The sequence below is a fragment of the Myxine glutinosa genome, chromosome 5 (assembly GCF_964187855.1).
Source record: "Myxine glutinosa chromosome 5, kmMyxGlut1.1, whole genome shotgun sequence".
Lineage (NCBI taxonomy): Eukaryota > Metazoa > Chordata > Myxini > Myxiniformes > Myxinidae > Myxine > Myxine glutinosa.
This window is the reverse complement of record NC_136265.1, coordinates 27,246,273-27,265,721: the sequence shown is the minus strand read 5'-3', so window position 1 is coordinate 27,265,721 and position 19,449 is coordinate 27,246,273. Positions and strand designations below refer to the sequence as shown.

Here is a 19,449-nt window from a genome sequence, read left to right as displayed (position 1 = left end):
TTGCCCACTCCTCCATGCAGAATTCTTTCAGCTGTGCGATGTTTGAGGGGTTTCTTGCATGCACAGCTCGTTTCAAATCCCCCCACAACATCTCGATGGGATTTAGATCCGGGCTTTGACTTGGCCATTCCAGAACCCCTCCATTTCTTTCTTTTCAGCCATTCCTTGGTGGATTTACTGGCATGTTTAGGGTCATTGTCATGTTGCAAGGTCCACCTTCGGTTGAGCTTCAACTTTCCGACAGATGGCCTCACATTATCCTCAAGCACCCTCTGGTACAATGAAGAATTCATAGTGGATTCGATGATGGTGAGCTGCCCAGGCCCTGATGCAGCAAAGCTGCCCCAAACCATAATATTTCCACCACCATGCTTTGCAGTTGGTATCAGGTTCTTGTGGTGAAATGCTGTCTTTGGTTTTCGCCAAACATGTCTTCTGGTACTGTGGCCAAATAGCTCTACCGTTGAATCATCTGTCCAGAGCACATTGTTCCAGAAGTGCCTGTCTTTGCCGAGGTGTTCATTGGCAAACTTTAGTCTTGCCCTGATGTTCTTTCTGGACAGCAAAGGTTTCCTCCTGGCACACCTCCCATGTAGATCAAATTTGTGCAGTCTCTTTCTAATGGTTGACTCGTGCACTTTGACATCAACAGTGGCAAGAGCTACCTGTAGGTCCCGTGATGACATTCTGAGGTTCTTAGAAAACTCTTTCAGCATCGTGCGGTCTGTTCTCGGGCTGAACTTGCTGGGGCGGCCTGGCCTGAACAAGTTGGCAGTTGTTTGGAATCTTCTCCACTTGTAGATGATCTTCCGGACAGTCGAATGATTGATTTCAAATTGTTTGGAGATCTTTTTTAATCCCTTCTCAGACTCGTAGGCATCTATAATCTTCTTTCTGAAGGCCTCAGAGAGCTCTTTTGTTCTAGGCATGGTGACGCCGCACACTTCAACAACAAAGAGCAAACCAAACGAAATGTCTGAGGTTTAAAAAAGACAGGTTCCTCCAAGATCCTCTCTAACGATGTTCTAATCATTTGCACCTGAGCTGGTGCACCTGATTCTCATTTTAGGTATTTGAAGTAGTGATAAATGTAGGGGTGTACTTACTTTTTCCACATGCGAAATTTTGCATTTATGTTAATTTAAATTATACAATGGACTACAAAATGTAAATGTTTTATGATATTTGTTATATTACTAGGGCATGCCCGTACGTGGGTGCAATGCCCGTACGTGGGTACGTGGGTACGTGGGTGCGAGTACGGTGACAATCCCCCCCCCCTCTATTTACATGAAATGGTTTGGTCCATGAAATGATTTGGTTCATTCGCAAAGCCAAAGCGAACGGCTTGCGAGTACGGTGACAATCCCCCCCCTCTATTTACATGAAATGGTTTGGTCCAAAGCGAACGGCTTGCGAGTACGGTGACAATCCCCCCCCTCTATTTACATGAAATGGTTTGGTCCAAAGCGAACGGCTTGCGGAGTTTGGTAAAGAAATCGCCATAGCTCGGTAACTACTTGTCCGATTAATATGAAACCTTGAAAAGGCACATCCTCGGGTCCCCAGCAATATACCTGGCAAGTTTCAAGTATATCGGACCCGTGGTTGTCGAGAAACAGCGGTCACAGACAAACACACAAACACACAAACACACAAACACACAGACACACAGACACACAGAGATTACTGGAATTATAGATAGATATCACCTTTATCTATCAATATTGTTGAAATGAAGATCAAATAGCTGTATGTTGAAATATGTTGAAAAAGTCAAAACTTTACATGGGGTGTACTTACTTTTTCACGTGACTGTATGTGTGTGTGAATATGTATTCCTTACTCTGTGTGTATATATATATATGTATATCATCCATATATATATATATATATATATATATATATATATATATATATATATACCCTCATCCATATCTCTTCATTCCTATTTCCTGTGTTATATATAGGTCCACTTACTCGTAATAATAATATTACTGTTTTTTCTTGCAGCTTCAAAAGCCTCAAAACAGAGTCCGAATCGAAATCCCATGCTTTTTAAATGTACTACGGAAGTGTTTTGAAGTGTAAGTCTCGCTGAATCTAAAATGAGATGAACAATGTATGCATAAAGTTAGACAAATATAGATTGTTTGCCTTAACATTAATAAAACTGAGCAGTTAGTCGATCATAAAAATGTGTAATTTTTTTATTCGTAGTTTTTTAATACTTGTCCTGGTTGTGAAGAAGCAAGGCAATGCCACAGATTAATTCTCAGAACTTTGGAAGTTCACTTGGCTAATAACAATTTAAAACATTACTATTAATATAGTAAGTTATTGTATAATCACAATATTTGGTGCCAAGTTTGAATTCTTGAGCTGGAAATCATTTGCAGAGATTAGATCAATTGAAAAAGAAAATGAAATTTTGAGAAAATATCCTCGCTGAAAATCATATTATTTTATAATTAGTTTTGAAAAGGAATCTTTATTGCTTTCATTTTTCATGTTGCCATTCATTCATTAATGAATCTACCATGCTCTATGTAGAGAGTTGGTGATGCCCAAGCAATTTCTTGGTTAGGGTTACATTCATGGATTGGTCGCCATTCCGACACAGAAAGTCAGGGCAGGAATTTGTAATTTGTTCAGGGTGCTGGTGATAGCTTTGCCTCCTCTTTGCCTTTTAGCTCTTTCACGAGCCTCGATTCAGTATACAAAAAAAAATAATAATAAATAAAGGACACCGTGGGATCTTTAACTTCCATCAACTAATTCCGGCAGACGAGACGCCCATTTAACGTCCTTCCGAAATTGAGAAGAAAAAAAGAGGTTGGATGGAAAGTATCTGTGGTGCGGATTATTATGGCATCTGTGAGGGGAGTGTTCCCCGTCCCCAGGTATGGATTTTTTTTTTGGAATTTTAACCTTAAATTTGAATATTCTAAGACACTCATTATGCAAAATTAAAGCAAAATAATCATGCTTTCCTGATGTATTTATACCTAAAGGCCGAAAAATCAATTGTCACAACATGTAAATCTATCAAAAACTTTGAGAAGATATTATTTTTTGAGAGTGGAATTGTTCGCTATTCTTGGTAAATGAAATCGGTAGGTTGTTCAAGGTTGACGACCACCAAGAGTGGAAGAGTTGTCAACTATGCTGAGGGATGGCACACACATTGATATGATGAATCACCTCACCTGCGAAACACCAAAATGACACTATGACAAATTCATCGCTGGAGCGAGATACTAACCCAGCCTAGAGAACTCAGTTGGTGTATTACGTGTTAATTAATCACATAGAGACCCTTAATTTTTTACAGCGTAGCCCATAGAGCAATGCCGTCTGGAACAGCATTTGTCTGTCTGTCCGCATGTATGTCTCTTCCACCAGCATTTTACGAGTTTATTCCCTTTAAAATTCGTTTCCTCTGCAACTGTTTGTGCGATTGACAAGAAATTTTCACCATAGGAACGCCTCCCCTTGTAGAATTTTCTAACAATAATTATGACGTCATACATCGCATGGTACGGCCGCCATTTTGGAGAAACCGAAAAAATTGCAACTTCATTTCTCCGAAACCGCTCCATGGAAAAATTTTTAGGTGGCTCCTTGTAAAGTACTCCTTATGGCAAAAACATATGTTAATGATGATGTCATAGGTGCCATCATTATGATGTCATGAATCGACAATTGGAACGCCTGATCCAATCAGTATGAAATTTCTTGAGCATGATCTTGCAATAATTTTTTTCCAAAAAAACAAACATTGATGAGATGTCATCGGTCACGTGGTTCGGCAGCCATATTTTTACGGTGTTGTCCGTAAGGTAATGCCATCTGGAACAGCGTTTGTCTGTCTGCCCAGTGTATGTATTATGTCCCTCACAAAAGTCCACCAATCAGAGCTGAGGATCTGGTCACATGAGAAGGGGGACAGAAAATCCTCCACTCAGCAGATCCAAGCCCAGCTATGCCGTTGTTAGACTGTTGGTCTTGTTTTTATCCTGCACTCGCGAAGCGAAAAGCAGGATTAGGCCATCAGTTACCTACGTGCAGATCAGTTACCTACGTGCAGATCAGTTACGTACATGCGTGTTTGCATTTTTAAAATTCATTTTCTTGGCAGCTATTGGTCTGAATGACACGGAATTTTACCATAGGATCGCCTCCGCCTGTAGAATTTTTTTATTCATATTTTATGACATCATAGGTCTCGTGGTGCAGACACTATCTTAGAAAAACGTTCCACCTCTATATCTCCGAAACCGCTCAATGGAAAAATTTTAAACATGGCGCATTCTGAAGAACTCCCCATGGGGAATAAGAAATGTTAATGATGATGTCATCGATGCTTTCATTATGATGTCATAATTGGACAAGTATAATGCTTCATCCGATCAGTATGAATTTTGTTCTCTGCAACTGTTGGTCTGGTGGACACAACATTTGTACCAAAGAAGCGCCTCCTCCTGTAGAATATGTGAAGGAAAATTATGACATCATAGGTCACGTGGTACAGGCGCCATCTTGGAAAAACCAAAAAACGTTGCACCTCTATAATCTCCGAAACCACTCCATGGAAAAAACTGAAACATATCTCATTGTAAAGAACTCCGCTTGGGGAATAAGTGTTGTTAACGAAGATGTCATTGGTGCCTTAATTATGATGTCATAATTCGACAGGGACAACCATTAGTCTGATCAGTTTAAAATGCATTGAGCGTGATCTACGCACCAATTATATTAGAGAATATAAATGTATGATGTCATCGCTCACGTGGTCTGGCAGCCATATTGGATCAAAGAAAATAAACGTGGTCTGGCAGCCATATTGAATTCATTAGCTCTTTCACGAGCCTCGATTCAGTATACAAAAACAAAAACAAACAAACAAAAAAAACCTTCAAAAACAGAAGAGTTGGCTCGCACCAAGTTGACTGCTTGTGTACTATGAATACCATCTAGTTTCTTTCTTTTTTACATTGACCTTAGGCTCAGGGAGGAGCTTGTACATAAATAAAATGCAAGTCAGAGATATTACGAAACACTTACTGTAATTACAAAGACATTAGTAGACAATGGAGAGCTATTTGAACCTGAATTCTAGGCCTCATGAGCCATCAGTTAAGAGGAGAGCACCAAACAGGCCAACCTTGACTAAGTAGAATGGCCGACAGAAATATTAGTTTTAAGAGGATGATGATATATCTATGTATTTTTAACTCACCTGGACTTTAATCCGGTGAGCTTATGCGATCGAGCAGTATCCATAGGTAAGTCAATGAGTAAGTGAGTCAGTAAACACTTCAGTCATTATTGCTTGAAACAAACACGCGAATTTGATGAAACTTGGCCACAAGCTTCATATTTGAGGCCAAATGACAGTATATTTATTGCATCAAAATCTGCGGTCATTAAGGGGAGTCTACAGGGGGAGGGGGATTTGACCCCCCTCTGCCCCCCCCCAAAATATATACAAGGTATTTCCTCTCTTCTCCGAAACTACACACAATTTCGATGAAACTTGACCACAGACTTCATCGCCCATGATGTACTAAAGTTTGTTCATGGCATTAGAAAATCAGGGGTTTTCCCCCCTCCCCAAAATAGGTATTTACTTTCTTCTCTGTTACACATTTTGTGGGTCATCCACACATACGAGTATTCCCTGGTTCGAACAGGCGAGGCCAGGGGCATTGCTCATATTTTGCTTTTGCAAATTAAGCTAAACAAGGCAAATGCTTTTATTTGAGCAAGGTGAGCAAGGCCAGATGTAAGTCCATGAACTTGTCACCAGTGGGAGAGTGAGAGTACTTTGAAATTAACCTCATGTTTTGATATTCCAATAGTGCAGGAACCAGGAAGGCCTCAAAAGGAGCAAGGTGGGAAGCAGGAGAACCAGCCTTGAGTGAGGAGCTATACACCATGGAGCTCCAAAGAAAAGCCTTGTAGACCATGATGAGTTTGGTGCAGCTTCGGAATTCCATAACTCTGTGGATAATACCCAGACGGCGACGAGCCTCTGATGCTACCTTGATGATCGGAAAGATTATGGTTCATAGTGAGACCAAGAAGTTCCAGGTAGTGCACTCTTCCAGGGGCTGTCCAGAGAAGTGGAATTCATAGTTGATTACTGATCCTTGTGGAGAGACTGTGAAAGCTGGTGATTTTCCGGCGCTGAATGTCCTGTTCCAACTGGAAGAACAGCAACTTATTTTGTCCAGGTCTGATGGAAGCGATTCAGCAGTGGCTGGCCTTTCACCATAAATCAAGAATAATGGAGGTCCGAAGACACTGCCTTGTAGAACCCCAGCCTGAGGGGAAAGGTAATCAGAAAGGAGAACATCAAGGGCCACCTGTTGTGTCTGGCTCTTAAAGGAAATCAGACAACCCCTTGAGCAGGAGACCCTGAATCCCAAAGGAAGCCAACTTAGAACTCAAAACTCGATGTCAGACAGTGTCAAAGACCCCAGAGATATCCAGAGATTTTCCTCACCTCTTTGCTTTTAATCCAATGCATCAATCCACTACCTTGTCAGGAGTAACATATCCAAGGTGCAAATGTTAGAACATTGAGTTTAATAACTGTAGGAAGGGACAGATTTGGGACATTGGCCCAGAATTGGGACATTGAGTGACAACAGAGCTTAAGAACTCTGGTTAGGTTAAGCAAGGTTAATGTGAGTAGAGAGGATCAGGGGTTGGAGACAGGGGCTGGCAGGATAGCTTATGCCCCCTTTACACAGGGGTGGCGATCGTTGAGAGATCGTTGAGCGATGAAAAAATCTCAATGAGCGCCCAGCGATCGCTAAGATCTCTCAATGATCTCTCAATGATCTTCCAGTGATCTCCAGTGATCTCCATGGTCGCCACGGTCTCCTCAAAGTTTTGACTCAGTCCAAAACAATCTCTCAACGATCGCCAAGGGAAGCGAACGCTCAACGAACGCTCAACGAACGCTCAAGGAGCGCTCAACGATCTCATCGATCTCCCAATGATCTCTCAGCAATCTTTCAATGAACGCCAAATTTTTCCTATCGAGTAGGGCTTCATTAGGTAGGTCCTGAGTGCAAATGCATTATCCGCGAGGATGAAATAGGGGGTGTCACGGTCGTCATTGGGCAGCGGGTTTGGATCTGGGAAGTTTATGGTTCCATCAGCAAGGCACTGCTTGAGCTCACATTCATTGAAGATCTGTGAGTCCGACATTGCACCAAAGCCACCCACATCCATCCATAAGAAGTTGTAATTTGCATCTACTAAGGCGAGCAGCACCACTGAGAAAAAGCCCTTGTAATTATGATATAGGTTGCCTGAGTTAGGAGGGCATCTGACAGCCACATGCTTTCCATCCAGAGCACCACATGCGTGAGGCACATTCCATCTGGTCTTGAATTCATCTGCAATAGGCTGCCACTCTTGAGGTGAATTAGGGAATTTCATGACTTCATCCTTGTACTCATCTCGGATGGCTTGGCACACTTCTGGCACAAACAGGGAGATGGTGGAATGTGACACACGATACGAGTACTGGAGGGCAGGATACTTTTCACCTGTAGCAAGGTACCTGAGGGTCACAGCCAACTTTAACCCTGGTTAAAGACTTTCTCTCCAGTTGGTATTACTTTTAGTGATCTTAGGTCCAACCCTTTGAAAGAGCACGTCAAACATGGCCGGCTCCATGCGCAAGTAGTTGAAGAAGGCTCCCTCATCTTCCAGCCTCAGCTCTTGCATCAGTTGGTTGTAGTCACCAAACCGTAGCCTTCTTGTTTGTGTCAACCAGGGACAGACCCACCAGGTTCTTGGTCTCCTTCTTCTGCGCCTCTGTCTCCTCCTCCGGACGAGAGCAATGGCCATCTGGTTCTGGAGAAGTGCTTGGTGACCTAGTAGGATGGCACCATGTATCAAAGCTTCGTTGTTCATCTTGGACTCTTGACCTTCTGGAAATTTTTCTTCTTCAACACTTTGTCAGAGACTGATGGAAGAGCACTAGAAACCTCTCATATATATATATATACCCAGAGGCTCCCTGTCGCCCAAGAAACGCTCAGCAACCTCCTTGGTCGCCCAAGGAACTCTCAATGATCCCTTAGTGATCTCTCCTGGTCTCTCAGTGATCTCTCTTGGTCGCACCTGATCTCTCAGCGATCTCCGTATATCTCTCAGTGATCTCTCTTGGTCACCCAACGAGCACTCAGCAAACTCTCAATGGTCGCTGCAGGAGGCTTAGTCTCCATTGATATCTCAAGGATGTTTCAATGGGCGCTCAATGATCGCCAAAGTCGCTCAAAGATCTCTATAGATCGCCATGAAAGTTGCCGAAAATTGAATTTTTGATCGCACAACGAGCGCACAAGGATCTCCCAAACATTTACACAGAAACGGCTTTTTCGAGGCTTAGGAGATCGTTGAGAGATCGGGCCAATTTTTGATCGCCCAATGGTCACCCAACGATCTCCGTGCTGTGTAAAGGGGGCCTTAGCGAGGTATGCGCACTCACCTATGAGCTGTCTAGGCTCGACTTGAATGTTGACACAGCTGTAAAATGTCATCTTGGTGTTTCACATGCAGGCCGAGGCATTCATGTGTGTGCCGTTCCTCGAATAGAGGTTAAACTGGGTATCCTGTCTAACAGCATTAGTTGGTGGTCATTAAATATGCCATGATGTCCTTTGTGAAGAGGAGGCGAGCTGCCGCCAGAACCTGGCTATGCTCCATATTCCTGTTCTAACATACTTAGACAAACATCAACAACAACCAGGCCAGCCGGTTCATGAAAGACTTGGGCCGAACACTTTACCCAGCTGACCCCACAATACAGTGGGAATAGTTGTGGCAGTTAAGGAAAGAAAAGAATCAGCGATCTTCATGGAAGACTCTTTTATTCCTGTTTGAATCTTCTCCCTGAATTGATAGTCCATTTTGTTCAATGTCCGTTCCATAAATGGTAAATATACTCTTAGGGCATTGCTGAGATAGAGTGGTTCCTCATTGCGCTTACATTTGTACAATGACTTCCTGCTAAATGGCGAATCTTTCTTCATTGTACTTTTTTTGTATACATAGTCGAGGCTCGTGGAAGAGCAAGTACTAGTACACTGAATGTATCAAGATGCAACGAAAGGAACAGTAGAGAGAAGGGGAAGCACCACCAGCATAGTTGCAGGCCAATATAGAGGCGGACTTGGATGAACAATGGGTGTTGGGAGGAAGTGAGGCAAAAGAGGATGCATGGGGTGGACAAGATGGATACAGAAGGAAACTCTCAGGAGGGCAAACTGGATATTTGGAAATTGGGGTGGGGTGAAGGGTTGGGGTGGGGGAGGGGTGAGTTGGTTAACGAAAGCAGAAAAGACAATGGTTTTCGGATTGTGGACGATCGGAGATGGTGGTGAACAACTGTCTTGAAGACCTGGAGAGAAGAATGAGATTGAAGTTAATGTGGAAGTTGGTTCCATAGGTGGGGGAAAAGGGGAACAAGTGATTGGAGGTGAACAGTGATCCTGGATTTTGGGAGTTTCACCAGAGGGGGTTGGTTGATGATGGACCGTGTATGTCCTGCAGAAACCTGAGGGCAGTCGGGGAGAAAGCATGGAAAGAGCAGAGGGTGCAAGAGCAGAAAGGAGGTGGTAGAAGACAGAGTCCACTGACCTACCTACAATGGTGAAGTGATAGGCCCATAGACTCAGCTTCATCATGGGAGATTGCAATAAACTTGAAGGCCTTGGTTTCCATGGTGTCATGCTGAGCAAGATGTGAAGCAGGGAAGCCAGCCCAGAGGGGATAGCAGCACTCCATCAAGGGGGGAGGTAATGAAGGTATGAGAAGGCTACTTCAAGGAGCTGTTGAATCATTGAGGAGCCAGAGATAGCTAGGGATATCAAGCTATGTAGAGGGGAATGTGGAAGCACTCGAAATTACCGAGGAGGAGGTGCAGATACCGTTAAAGAAGAAGAAGAAGGGGATGGTGCTGGGCATTGATGAAATTCATGCAGAGATGCTAATTTCAGTAGAAGGAGTTGGAGTCAGCTGAACTAAGAGGCTGTTGAATGTATGTATGAGCGAGGACAAGAAATCTGGAGTAGTGTCAGACTGGTCAAATTGTTCCAATATGGAAGGGGAAGGGAGACGTACAAGTTCTGGCGAGGTACCAAAGCATCATGCTTCAAAAGTCATGCCTGGAAGTTCAGAAAGAGGATTGTGGATGGGAGGACTAGGAAATGGGTCCAGCAGGCGATAGGCAAAGAGCAACAGGGGTTCATAAAGGGGAGAGGGATGAAGGATGGCATGTTTACGCTGAGACAGTTGGTGTATAAGAGGTTGGAGATGCAAGGGGGGGGGGGGGGTGTATTAGGGTCTGTGGACCTTGAAAAGGCTTAAGACATTGTCCGGAGATAGATGGTGGTGGCAACGCTGAGATGGATGGGAGTGCTGGAAGCAGAATCTAGGTTGGTGGAAGGTATGTATGAGGCAATGAAGGGAAGATTTTCGGTTAGTCACAGTTTGTCGGAAGAGTTCAGCGTGAACATCGGATTGAGGCATGGAAGTTCACTCAGTGCACTACTGTTTATTATGGGGTAGCTGGTGACCCGGAGGGTCAGCAAGGGAACCATTTTGAGAAAGATAATATGTGCAGACGATCTAGTTATTATGGCAGAAAGTGCGCAGAAAATTCAAGGGGCGTTGGAGGAGTGGAAGTATGCACTTGAGAGACATGGATTAAGAATTAGCCTGGAGAACACTGAGGTAATGTGAGTCTGACAGCAGAGAAAGGAACTGAACGTCAGTTTAGAGAGGAAGACGACCTGGCAGGGAAGCAGATTTGAGTATCTAGGTGGAGTGGTGGCCGAGGATGGTAGTTTGGAGGTGGAGGTGCAGGGGAATACAGGTGGATGCGTGTGCATGAAGGAAAGTGGAGGGACTATGGCGGAGAATAAATTATCAAGGAAATTGAAAGAGAAAGTTCTGGGGTCTTGTGTAATGTCGGCCTACCTTTACAGTCTGGAGATGGTGACACTGACAGAGAAGCAACAACAGAGGCTGCGGGTCTGCGAAAACAACTGGGTCAGGAGGATAGCAGCAGTGAAGAGGATGGATAGAAGAAGGATGGATAAATTGAGGGAGGAGATCAATGTGAGAATGAGCTTGACGGAGATTGATGAAGAGCCAGCGGATGTGGGCCGGGCACCCGGTGTGGATGGAGGAAGAGAGATTGGAAAATAAAGCAGATGAGTTGAGGGAGCAAGGCAAGAGAGGCATAGAGGGCAGTAGACTGAATGAGCTGAACTGAATGCCAATTGGTTTTCTTGCGTTTAAGCTATCCCGACTGTATAGGCCTAAAGATTTTACAATAACGAGTCTGCAGAATGTACCTGTTCCCTACAATTACAAACGAATCACTTTTGTAATACATAAATGTTTCTTTCTTTCTTTTCCAGGCAACACGTCGGGTAACGGACCGCAACAACGGAGGAAGTACATTTGTCACCGTGCATACCCAAAGGATCGACGGTAGATGAAGCTGATGGCAGGCTGTCGAAAAGCCATAGGTAACAGATGTGTCCTGAGCCAGATCATGGAAAAGACTTTCCAAAAAAAGACATTTATTGTTTTAACGCACACATACTGTGGATATGGTGGACTTTGCCCTGCTGCAACTGTGAAGCAGTGAAGGGAGGAATGTGATTGGACACACACGGAGATATAAGCCAGTTCCAGAGGTGCGAAAACGAGAGGGACAAAGAAATGCAGGTGAGAAGAAGCTTGGACTTCAAAATGATGACAAGGAAGGGTGATGTTGAGGTTTGCTCTGTTACAGATTGAACTTCCTGAGTTATCACCAAGATCATCAGGAATGAAGGCTAGACTGGTGGAACTGATGGTTTGCTATGTGAATGAAATAGTCTGTTGCTTTACAAAATGGACATTCACACATATACCGATAATGTTCACCACTTGACCTGTCAGGGTAGTGCCAACACAGGTAGCTCTGAGTTGTGGTAAGTTATTTCTGACTGGAAATAACTGGGATCCTAAAGTTCTCATTTGGAAAATGTATGTTTGTCGTGAATAGTTCTACTTATTGTGGTTGTCAATCAACCAAAATGTATCGTGCACCGCCCAAGGTTGTTGTTTTGTATGCAGCCGGTAGTGGCTTTGTTGGAACCCATCTGTGGATCGGTCCCATCGGCCAATGGGTCTGACCCGTTTGGCGACCCATCTGTGGATGCACGAGAAATGACAATGCAGACCCATCGGCCGATGGGTCTGCGCCATCTGCGGATGTGTTGTTCACCTTGAAGGAATGTGTTGACAGAATGGTGCTCTTCAATCAGGTACACAGTCATTGGAATTACATGTGGTAGGAATTTAACAGAGATGATTTTTAAATGTTTTATTATCTATTTCTACCCATCTATTTATACATTTTGTCAATACATTTTGTAATTAACAGATACATGGCAGTTTTAGTAAAGCTTTACATAACATACTCAACATTCATACAAAACATTAGGTGTTCTTCTGATAATGGCGGAGGGGAATGGTGGCAGGGTAGAGAGTGGCAGGTGCTGATGATTAGGGTTAGGGTTAGGGTTAGGGTTATTAGGGTTAGGGTTAGGGTTAGGGTTAGGGTTGTTAGGGTTAGGGTTAGGGTTAGGGTTGTTAGGGTTAGGGTTACGGTTAGGGTTGTTAGGGTTAGGGTTGTTAGGGTTAGGGTTAGGGTTAGGGTTAGTTGTTAGGGTTAGGGTTGTTAGGGTTAGGGTTAGGGTTAGTTGTTAGGGTTAGGGTTGTTAGGGTTAGGGTTAGGGTTAGGTTAACTCATCCACCATTGATGCATACACATTCCTTCAAGGTGAACAACACATCCGCAGATGGCGCAGACCCATCGGCCGATGGGTCTGCATTGTCATTTCTCGTGCATCCACAGATGGGTCAGAGCCATCGGCCGATGGGACCGATCCACAGATGGGTTCCAACAGCTTGACTGCATAATTTTCTGGGGCTGCTGTGGACCCCTGTTACCAGTCATCTGGTACTCATTTTCCGAATTCAGAAGGATGACAGGCTGAGTAACCCACCTGGAGTTATTTCAACAGCACCACAGGGGCTATCAAGCTCAAGACCCTGAGATCTTAAGCCAACCACCTTAACCGTTAAGCCATCACCAGGCTTATTGCTCAAGGTAATTGCACATATTCTATTGTCACGATAATCCACTGGGGTAGCAGGATAGCCGAGACAGACCTGCACTCTCCTCAGAGCTGTCTCGTCTGGGATCGAATGTGTACACAGCTATAAACAGTCACCTTGGTGTTTCGCAGGCATTGCGAGGCCTCTGAATGTGCCGTCCCTCGGTTGGACGTTAAACTGGGTGTCCCGTCTGTCACAATTATTTGGTGGATGTTAAAGATCCCACGGTGTCCTTCGCGAAGAGCAAGCGAACTATTAGTCAGGTTCACTATGTTAACAAATATAATTTCGTTCAAAATTTTGGGAGATTAGCAAACCTGTACAGTTTTGGAATCATCAGAGCATGGAGAATGCGAAAATCAAAGTTGACATTTGCACAGACACCTGCATGGCCGCCATTTTGGATTTTCAAAATGGCCGCCATAAAATACATATTTTGCGCTATCTCGGCTTCTGGTCAACCTAGAAACTTAATTAAATATGCTAATCCTATGTTTTCTGGGTCAAGGAATCCAATAAAGGCCTCAAAATAGTGCTCAGGATTATAGAAAAGCAACAAACAAAGGTAATTGAAAACCATTGTCTTTATATTTGTGATATAACTGTATTACATAATACATGATATTGCAAGTCCTTTGAAGTTATAGGTTGTTATAGGAAGTTATAGGTAGTATCAGATTGAACTATAAGTCCTATACACAGGATCTACGAGGTCTACACCGTTCAGGAATATGCTTTTACAGATCTTCATCACTGTCCTGAGTGTCATTTTCGCAAAGGTGTCTACGCAAATGTAAACATTAATTTTTGGATTCCTCATGCTCTGAATATTCCAAAAATGTATAGTTTTGCTAATATCCCAAAAAAATTAACGAAAAAACATAGTGAACCTGACTATATTTCCTGCACCATGGCCAAATTACAAATTCCTACCCGAACTTACAAGGGACACTGGATTAGCCAGAGAGCTGCGTCCCCAACAATGATGCTACTCGCAGACATGTGCTGCATACAAAAGAAGAACATAACCTACTAATTCTTGTGTTTGTAAATTGTTGGTTATTTTTTGCAGCAAAAAAAATTGCTGAGCATTGTACAAAGTTCTTTATACGTACGTCTGTATTTATTGCGACATTTTTCTCCGAAATGTATTGCGGAATTTATAAAGTGGGCTTACATTGTTAATTTTATCTTGGTATCTTGCTTTCTTTATAGTTTAAGGCTCTTGGATGAGATGAACAACATAAGGTGGCAGGTTGATGAACAAACAGGAAGGAAACACGTGGACAAAGGAAACATGGGGAGATACACACACACACACACACACACACACACACACACACACATATATATATATATATATATATATATATATATATATATACACACACACACACACACACACACACACATATATGTGTGTGTGTGTGTGTGTACACCCCATCTGGGAGGGGCTTTTTATTGTCACTTAACTAACTCATCCACCTCGTTTTGCCAAAAGTCACCTACAACTTTTTGAGATATCATGCTGTGTATCATTTTCGCTCCTATCACTTAAAATTGTCGTATCCTGATTTGGATCTTCACCAGATTTGAAGCAATTCTTCCTTGTCGCACGTCCAACCTGTCCACCAAGGTTCGTTGGTCCGAATCCGTCCATAGCGTTTTGAGATATCGTGCTATTTATGGACACTCGCAATGCTCATGTGCCCGTGTTTCCTCGTCTTGGTTCTAAACCTGATGGAATATGCTAAACCTGAATATAAAATGCTGTCCTGATGTTTTGTAGACAGGAAATTGAAATGGGTGCAGACCTTCGGGAGGGACGGTCAGTGGTACACTCCATCTGGTAGCGTTCGCTTCTGAATTTTAACTGAAGACCCCATCATTTAAAAATGGTACCCTGGCCAAACTTCAAAATCCGACCTTCTGATCTACAATGTCATTTGTAACTGAGAATACATACTGGATAGAGCGAGAAAGCAAGATGAGACATTAAGATGAGACATTCCGGGTTGAATGCCCTCCTGGTAGACAGATGCTCTCCCATCTGTTGTTTCCAAGGAACACTTGGAAATCTCCATGACTATTCCTTCCTATTCCAGCATACAACTAAGTTACTTTTCCAAAAGGTCATTCCTAACTTAGAAACAAATCCTTTTTTTTTTCCGACTGCAATTGTTTGCTGCATTGTGAAAATGCTTGATGTGGAAATGGTACCAGCAGAAACTTCCTGTGAATGGCAGAGTGACAAAGCCATCTGTGTGATGAGAATCTCTTATCAGGAAGCTGAGTCTTGGGTCTGCACCTTGCTCATGGTAGGAAGATCGGCGGCCTGTCACTTTTCTAGTGGCTATGGTCTGGCTTCTGCTGCCCACTCACCTCTTGGGCCAGCCGAAACCCCTCCACCTTCACATGGATTCTAACCACAAACTATTTCCTTGTTAGCCTTCCCAAGTGTAAACTCAACGCACAACTCAATTCTCTCATACCACTCTTTTTTATTACGTGTGTAACTTTCGGAGTCTATTGTCTCAAGTTCTCAACGGGACTTCAGGTCACCTGCCCACCATAACCTCACGGTCTCTCGCATTTCCACCACTGAGTTTTGTTGCAGCTGCTGAGATGCTGCTCTCAACCTTCTCTAACAATATTCCTCCATTTGTGCTTCTGCACACCTACTTGATGTCATCGTTTTCCCTTTGCCCCATTTTGTTTGCAAGTCCAATGTCCCCTGTCGTTCAGCTCTTCCATTTCCAGGCTGTGTTTAGATGCTTGCAGTGCACACTTTCATTAACTCTGCACAAGATCTGACTTTAGTATTGTCCTGTGGTTCCCTCAATTAACACTAAAAGAACCACGGAAGGCAAACGAGCGTTAATGGAGGCGTTTCGAATCCAACTATGTGGCGGATTATACGCGAGGGGGAAGAAGAGTACCGGCTTACCTGGACGGGTCTCGCCGACGTCTTCACCCTGCAAAAATAAACTCAAACAAAAACCGGGTTTATAAATGCACAGAAAATAATGAAAGGGTTTATTAAACGGATGCCGATAACAAGAAAACGCAACGGTAAAATCAATTTCCTAATCGGGAGATCCCAACACCAGAATTATAACACAGACGATGGGAAAAGATAAACTGGATAAAATAAATGATGTGTGTTTTATCGTGGCACTTAGCTCAACTCGCTGCCTCGTCAGAAATTGTCCAGGCCTAGCGTGTAGTCTTGACGCGGCCCCAGCGTTGGCGGGAAACCGCTCGTCATTTGGGGTGTGCGCACAAAGTCAGGCCTCCGTTCTCCTCGCACGCCAAAGGATCATTTCAGTCAGAGTGTCGAAGGCCAGGGGTGAGCGAGAGGCAGGAACGCCGAGGGACAAGAGGAAGATGCGAGAGGCGAGGATGGGCAAAAACCTCACATTTACAAATTAAAAATGGTGGAATTCCCTTTGAAATACACATTTAAAACTTGTATTCCAACAAAACTCCATTTGGGATGACAGGATAGCCTGGAGGTACGTGCACTCACCTCTGAGCTGTCTTGGCTGGGTTCAAATAGCTACCGTCCTGGTGTTTTACGTGCAGAGCGAGGGAATGAAGGTGTCCCTCGAATGGATTTGACATTTCATTTCAACTGGAATTTAATGAAATCTTCTATTCTGTGTTGAATTATATTTAGTGATATCTTTCTGGCATGTGAAGGTCGCATTTACATACCAGCACATTCGCAAAACCTAAACATCCACCAAAACAATACATCTGCCGAACTAAAACATCTGACAAACAAACACATCCGCCAAACCAACACATCCGCCAAACCAACACATCCGCCAAACCAACACGTCCGCCAAACCAACACGTCCGCCAAACCAACACGTCCGCCAAACCAACACGTCCGCCAAACCAACACGTCCGCCAAACCAACACGTCCGCCAAACCAACACGTCCGCCAAACCAACACATCCACCAAACCAACACATCCGCCAAACCAACACATCCGCCAAACCAACACATTCACCAAACCAACACATCCACCAAACCAACACATCCGCCAAACCAACACATCCGCCAAACCAACACGTCCGCCAAACCAACACATCCGCCAAACCAACACGTCCGCCAAACCAACACATCCGCCAAACCAACACATCCGCCAAACCAACACATTCACCAAACCAACACATCCGCCAAACCAACACATCCGCCAAACCAACACGTCCGCCAAACCAACACGTCCGCCAAACCAACACGTCCGCCAAACCAACACGTCCGCCAAACCAACACGTCCGCCAAACCAACACGTCCGCCAAACCAACACGTCCGCCAAACCAACACGTCCGCCAAACCAACACGTCCACCAAACCAACACATCCGCCAAACCAACACATCCGCCAAACCAACACATTCACCAAACCAACACATCCACCAAACCAACACATCCGCCAAACCAACACATCCGCCAAACCAACACGTCCGCCAAACCAACACGTCCGCCAAACCAACACGTCCGCCAAACCAACACGTCCGCCAAACCAACACATCCACCAAACCAACACATCTGCCAAACCAACATATCCGCCAAACCAACACATCCGCCAAACCAACACATCCGCCAAACCAACACATCCGCCAAACCAACACATCCGCCAAACAAATACATCCACCAAACCAACACATCCACCAACCCAACACATCCACCAAACCAACACATCCACCAAACCAACACATCTGCCAAACCAACACATCCGCCAAACCAACACATCCGCCAAACCAACACATCCGCCAAACCAACACATCCGCCAAACCAACACATCCGCCAAACAAATACATCCACCAAACCAACACATCCACCAACCCAACACATCCACCAAACCAACACATCCGCCAAACCAACACATCCACCAAACCAACACATCCGACAAACCAACACATGCACCAAACCAACACATCTGCCAAACCAACACATCCACCAAACCAACACATCCGCCAAACCAACACATCCACCAAACCAACACATCCGCCAAACCAACACATCCACCAAACCAACACATCTGCCAAACCAACACATCCACCAAACCAACACATCCGCCAAACCAACACATCCACCAAACCAACACATCCGCCAAACCAACACATCCACCAAACCAACACATCCACCAAACCAACACATCCACCAAACCAACACATCCACCAAACCAATACATGCACCAAACCAATACATGCACCAAACCAATACATGCACCAAACCAACACATGCACCAAACCAACACATGCACCAAACCAACACATGCACCAAACCAACACATGCACCAAACCAACACATGCACCAAACCAACACATGCACCAAACCAATACATGCACCAAACCAACACATGCACCAAACCAATACATCTGCCGAACTAAAACATCTGACAAACCAACACATCCACCAAAACAACACATCCGACAAACCAACACATCCATCAGGCCAACACATCCACCAAACCAACACATCCACCAAACCAACACATCCACCAAACTAACACATCCACCAAACTAACACATCCACCAAACCAACACATCCACCAAACCAACACTTCCACCAAACCAACACATCCACCAAACCAACACATCCACCAAACCAACACATCCACCAAACCAACACATCCACCAAACCAACACATCCACCATACTAACACATCCACCAAACCAACACATCCACCAAACCAACACAACCACCAAACCAACACATCCACCAAACCAACACAACCACCAAACCAACACATCCACCAAACTAACACATCCACCAAACTAACACATCCACCAAACTAACACATCCACCAAACCAACACATCCACCAAACCAATACATCCACCAAACTAACACATCCACCAAACTAACACATCCACCAAACTAACACATCCACCAAACTAACACATCCACCAAACTAACACATCCACCAAACCAACACAGCCACCAAACCAATACATCCACCAAACGAACACATCCACCAAACGAACACATCCACCAAACTAACACATCCACCAAACTAACACATTCACCAAACCAACACATCCACCAAACTAACACATCCACCAAACTAACACATCCACCAAACCAACACATCCACCAAACCAATACATCCACCAAACTAACACATCCACCAAACTAACATATCCACCAAACCAACACATCCACCAAACTAACACATCCACCAAACCAACACATCCACCAAACCAACACATCCACCAAACTAACACATCC

At 44.1% G+C, this 19,449-nt stretch overlaps 1 protein-coding gene across 1 annotated transcript in view; it reads left to right on the top strand.

The window, feature by feature from the left end:
• Positions 1 to 12,185, top strand: part of LOC144892224 (uncharacterized) — a 38,575-nt gene extending 26,390 nt beyond the window's left edge. The window contains exons 5-6 of the mRNA XM_078777743.1: positions 2,014 to 2,087; positions 11,454 to 12,185. Coding sequence (XP_078633869.1) covers positions 2,014 to 2,087; positions 11,454 to 11,469 — 90 coding nt within the window. The 3' untranslated portion in view covers positions 11,470 to 12,185. The remainder of the gene's footprint in view (positions 1 to 2,013; positions 2,088 to 11,453) is intronic.
• Positions 12,186 to 19,449: the final 7,264 nt, after the last annotated feature.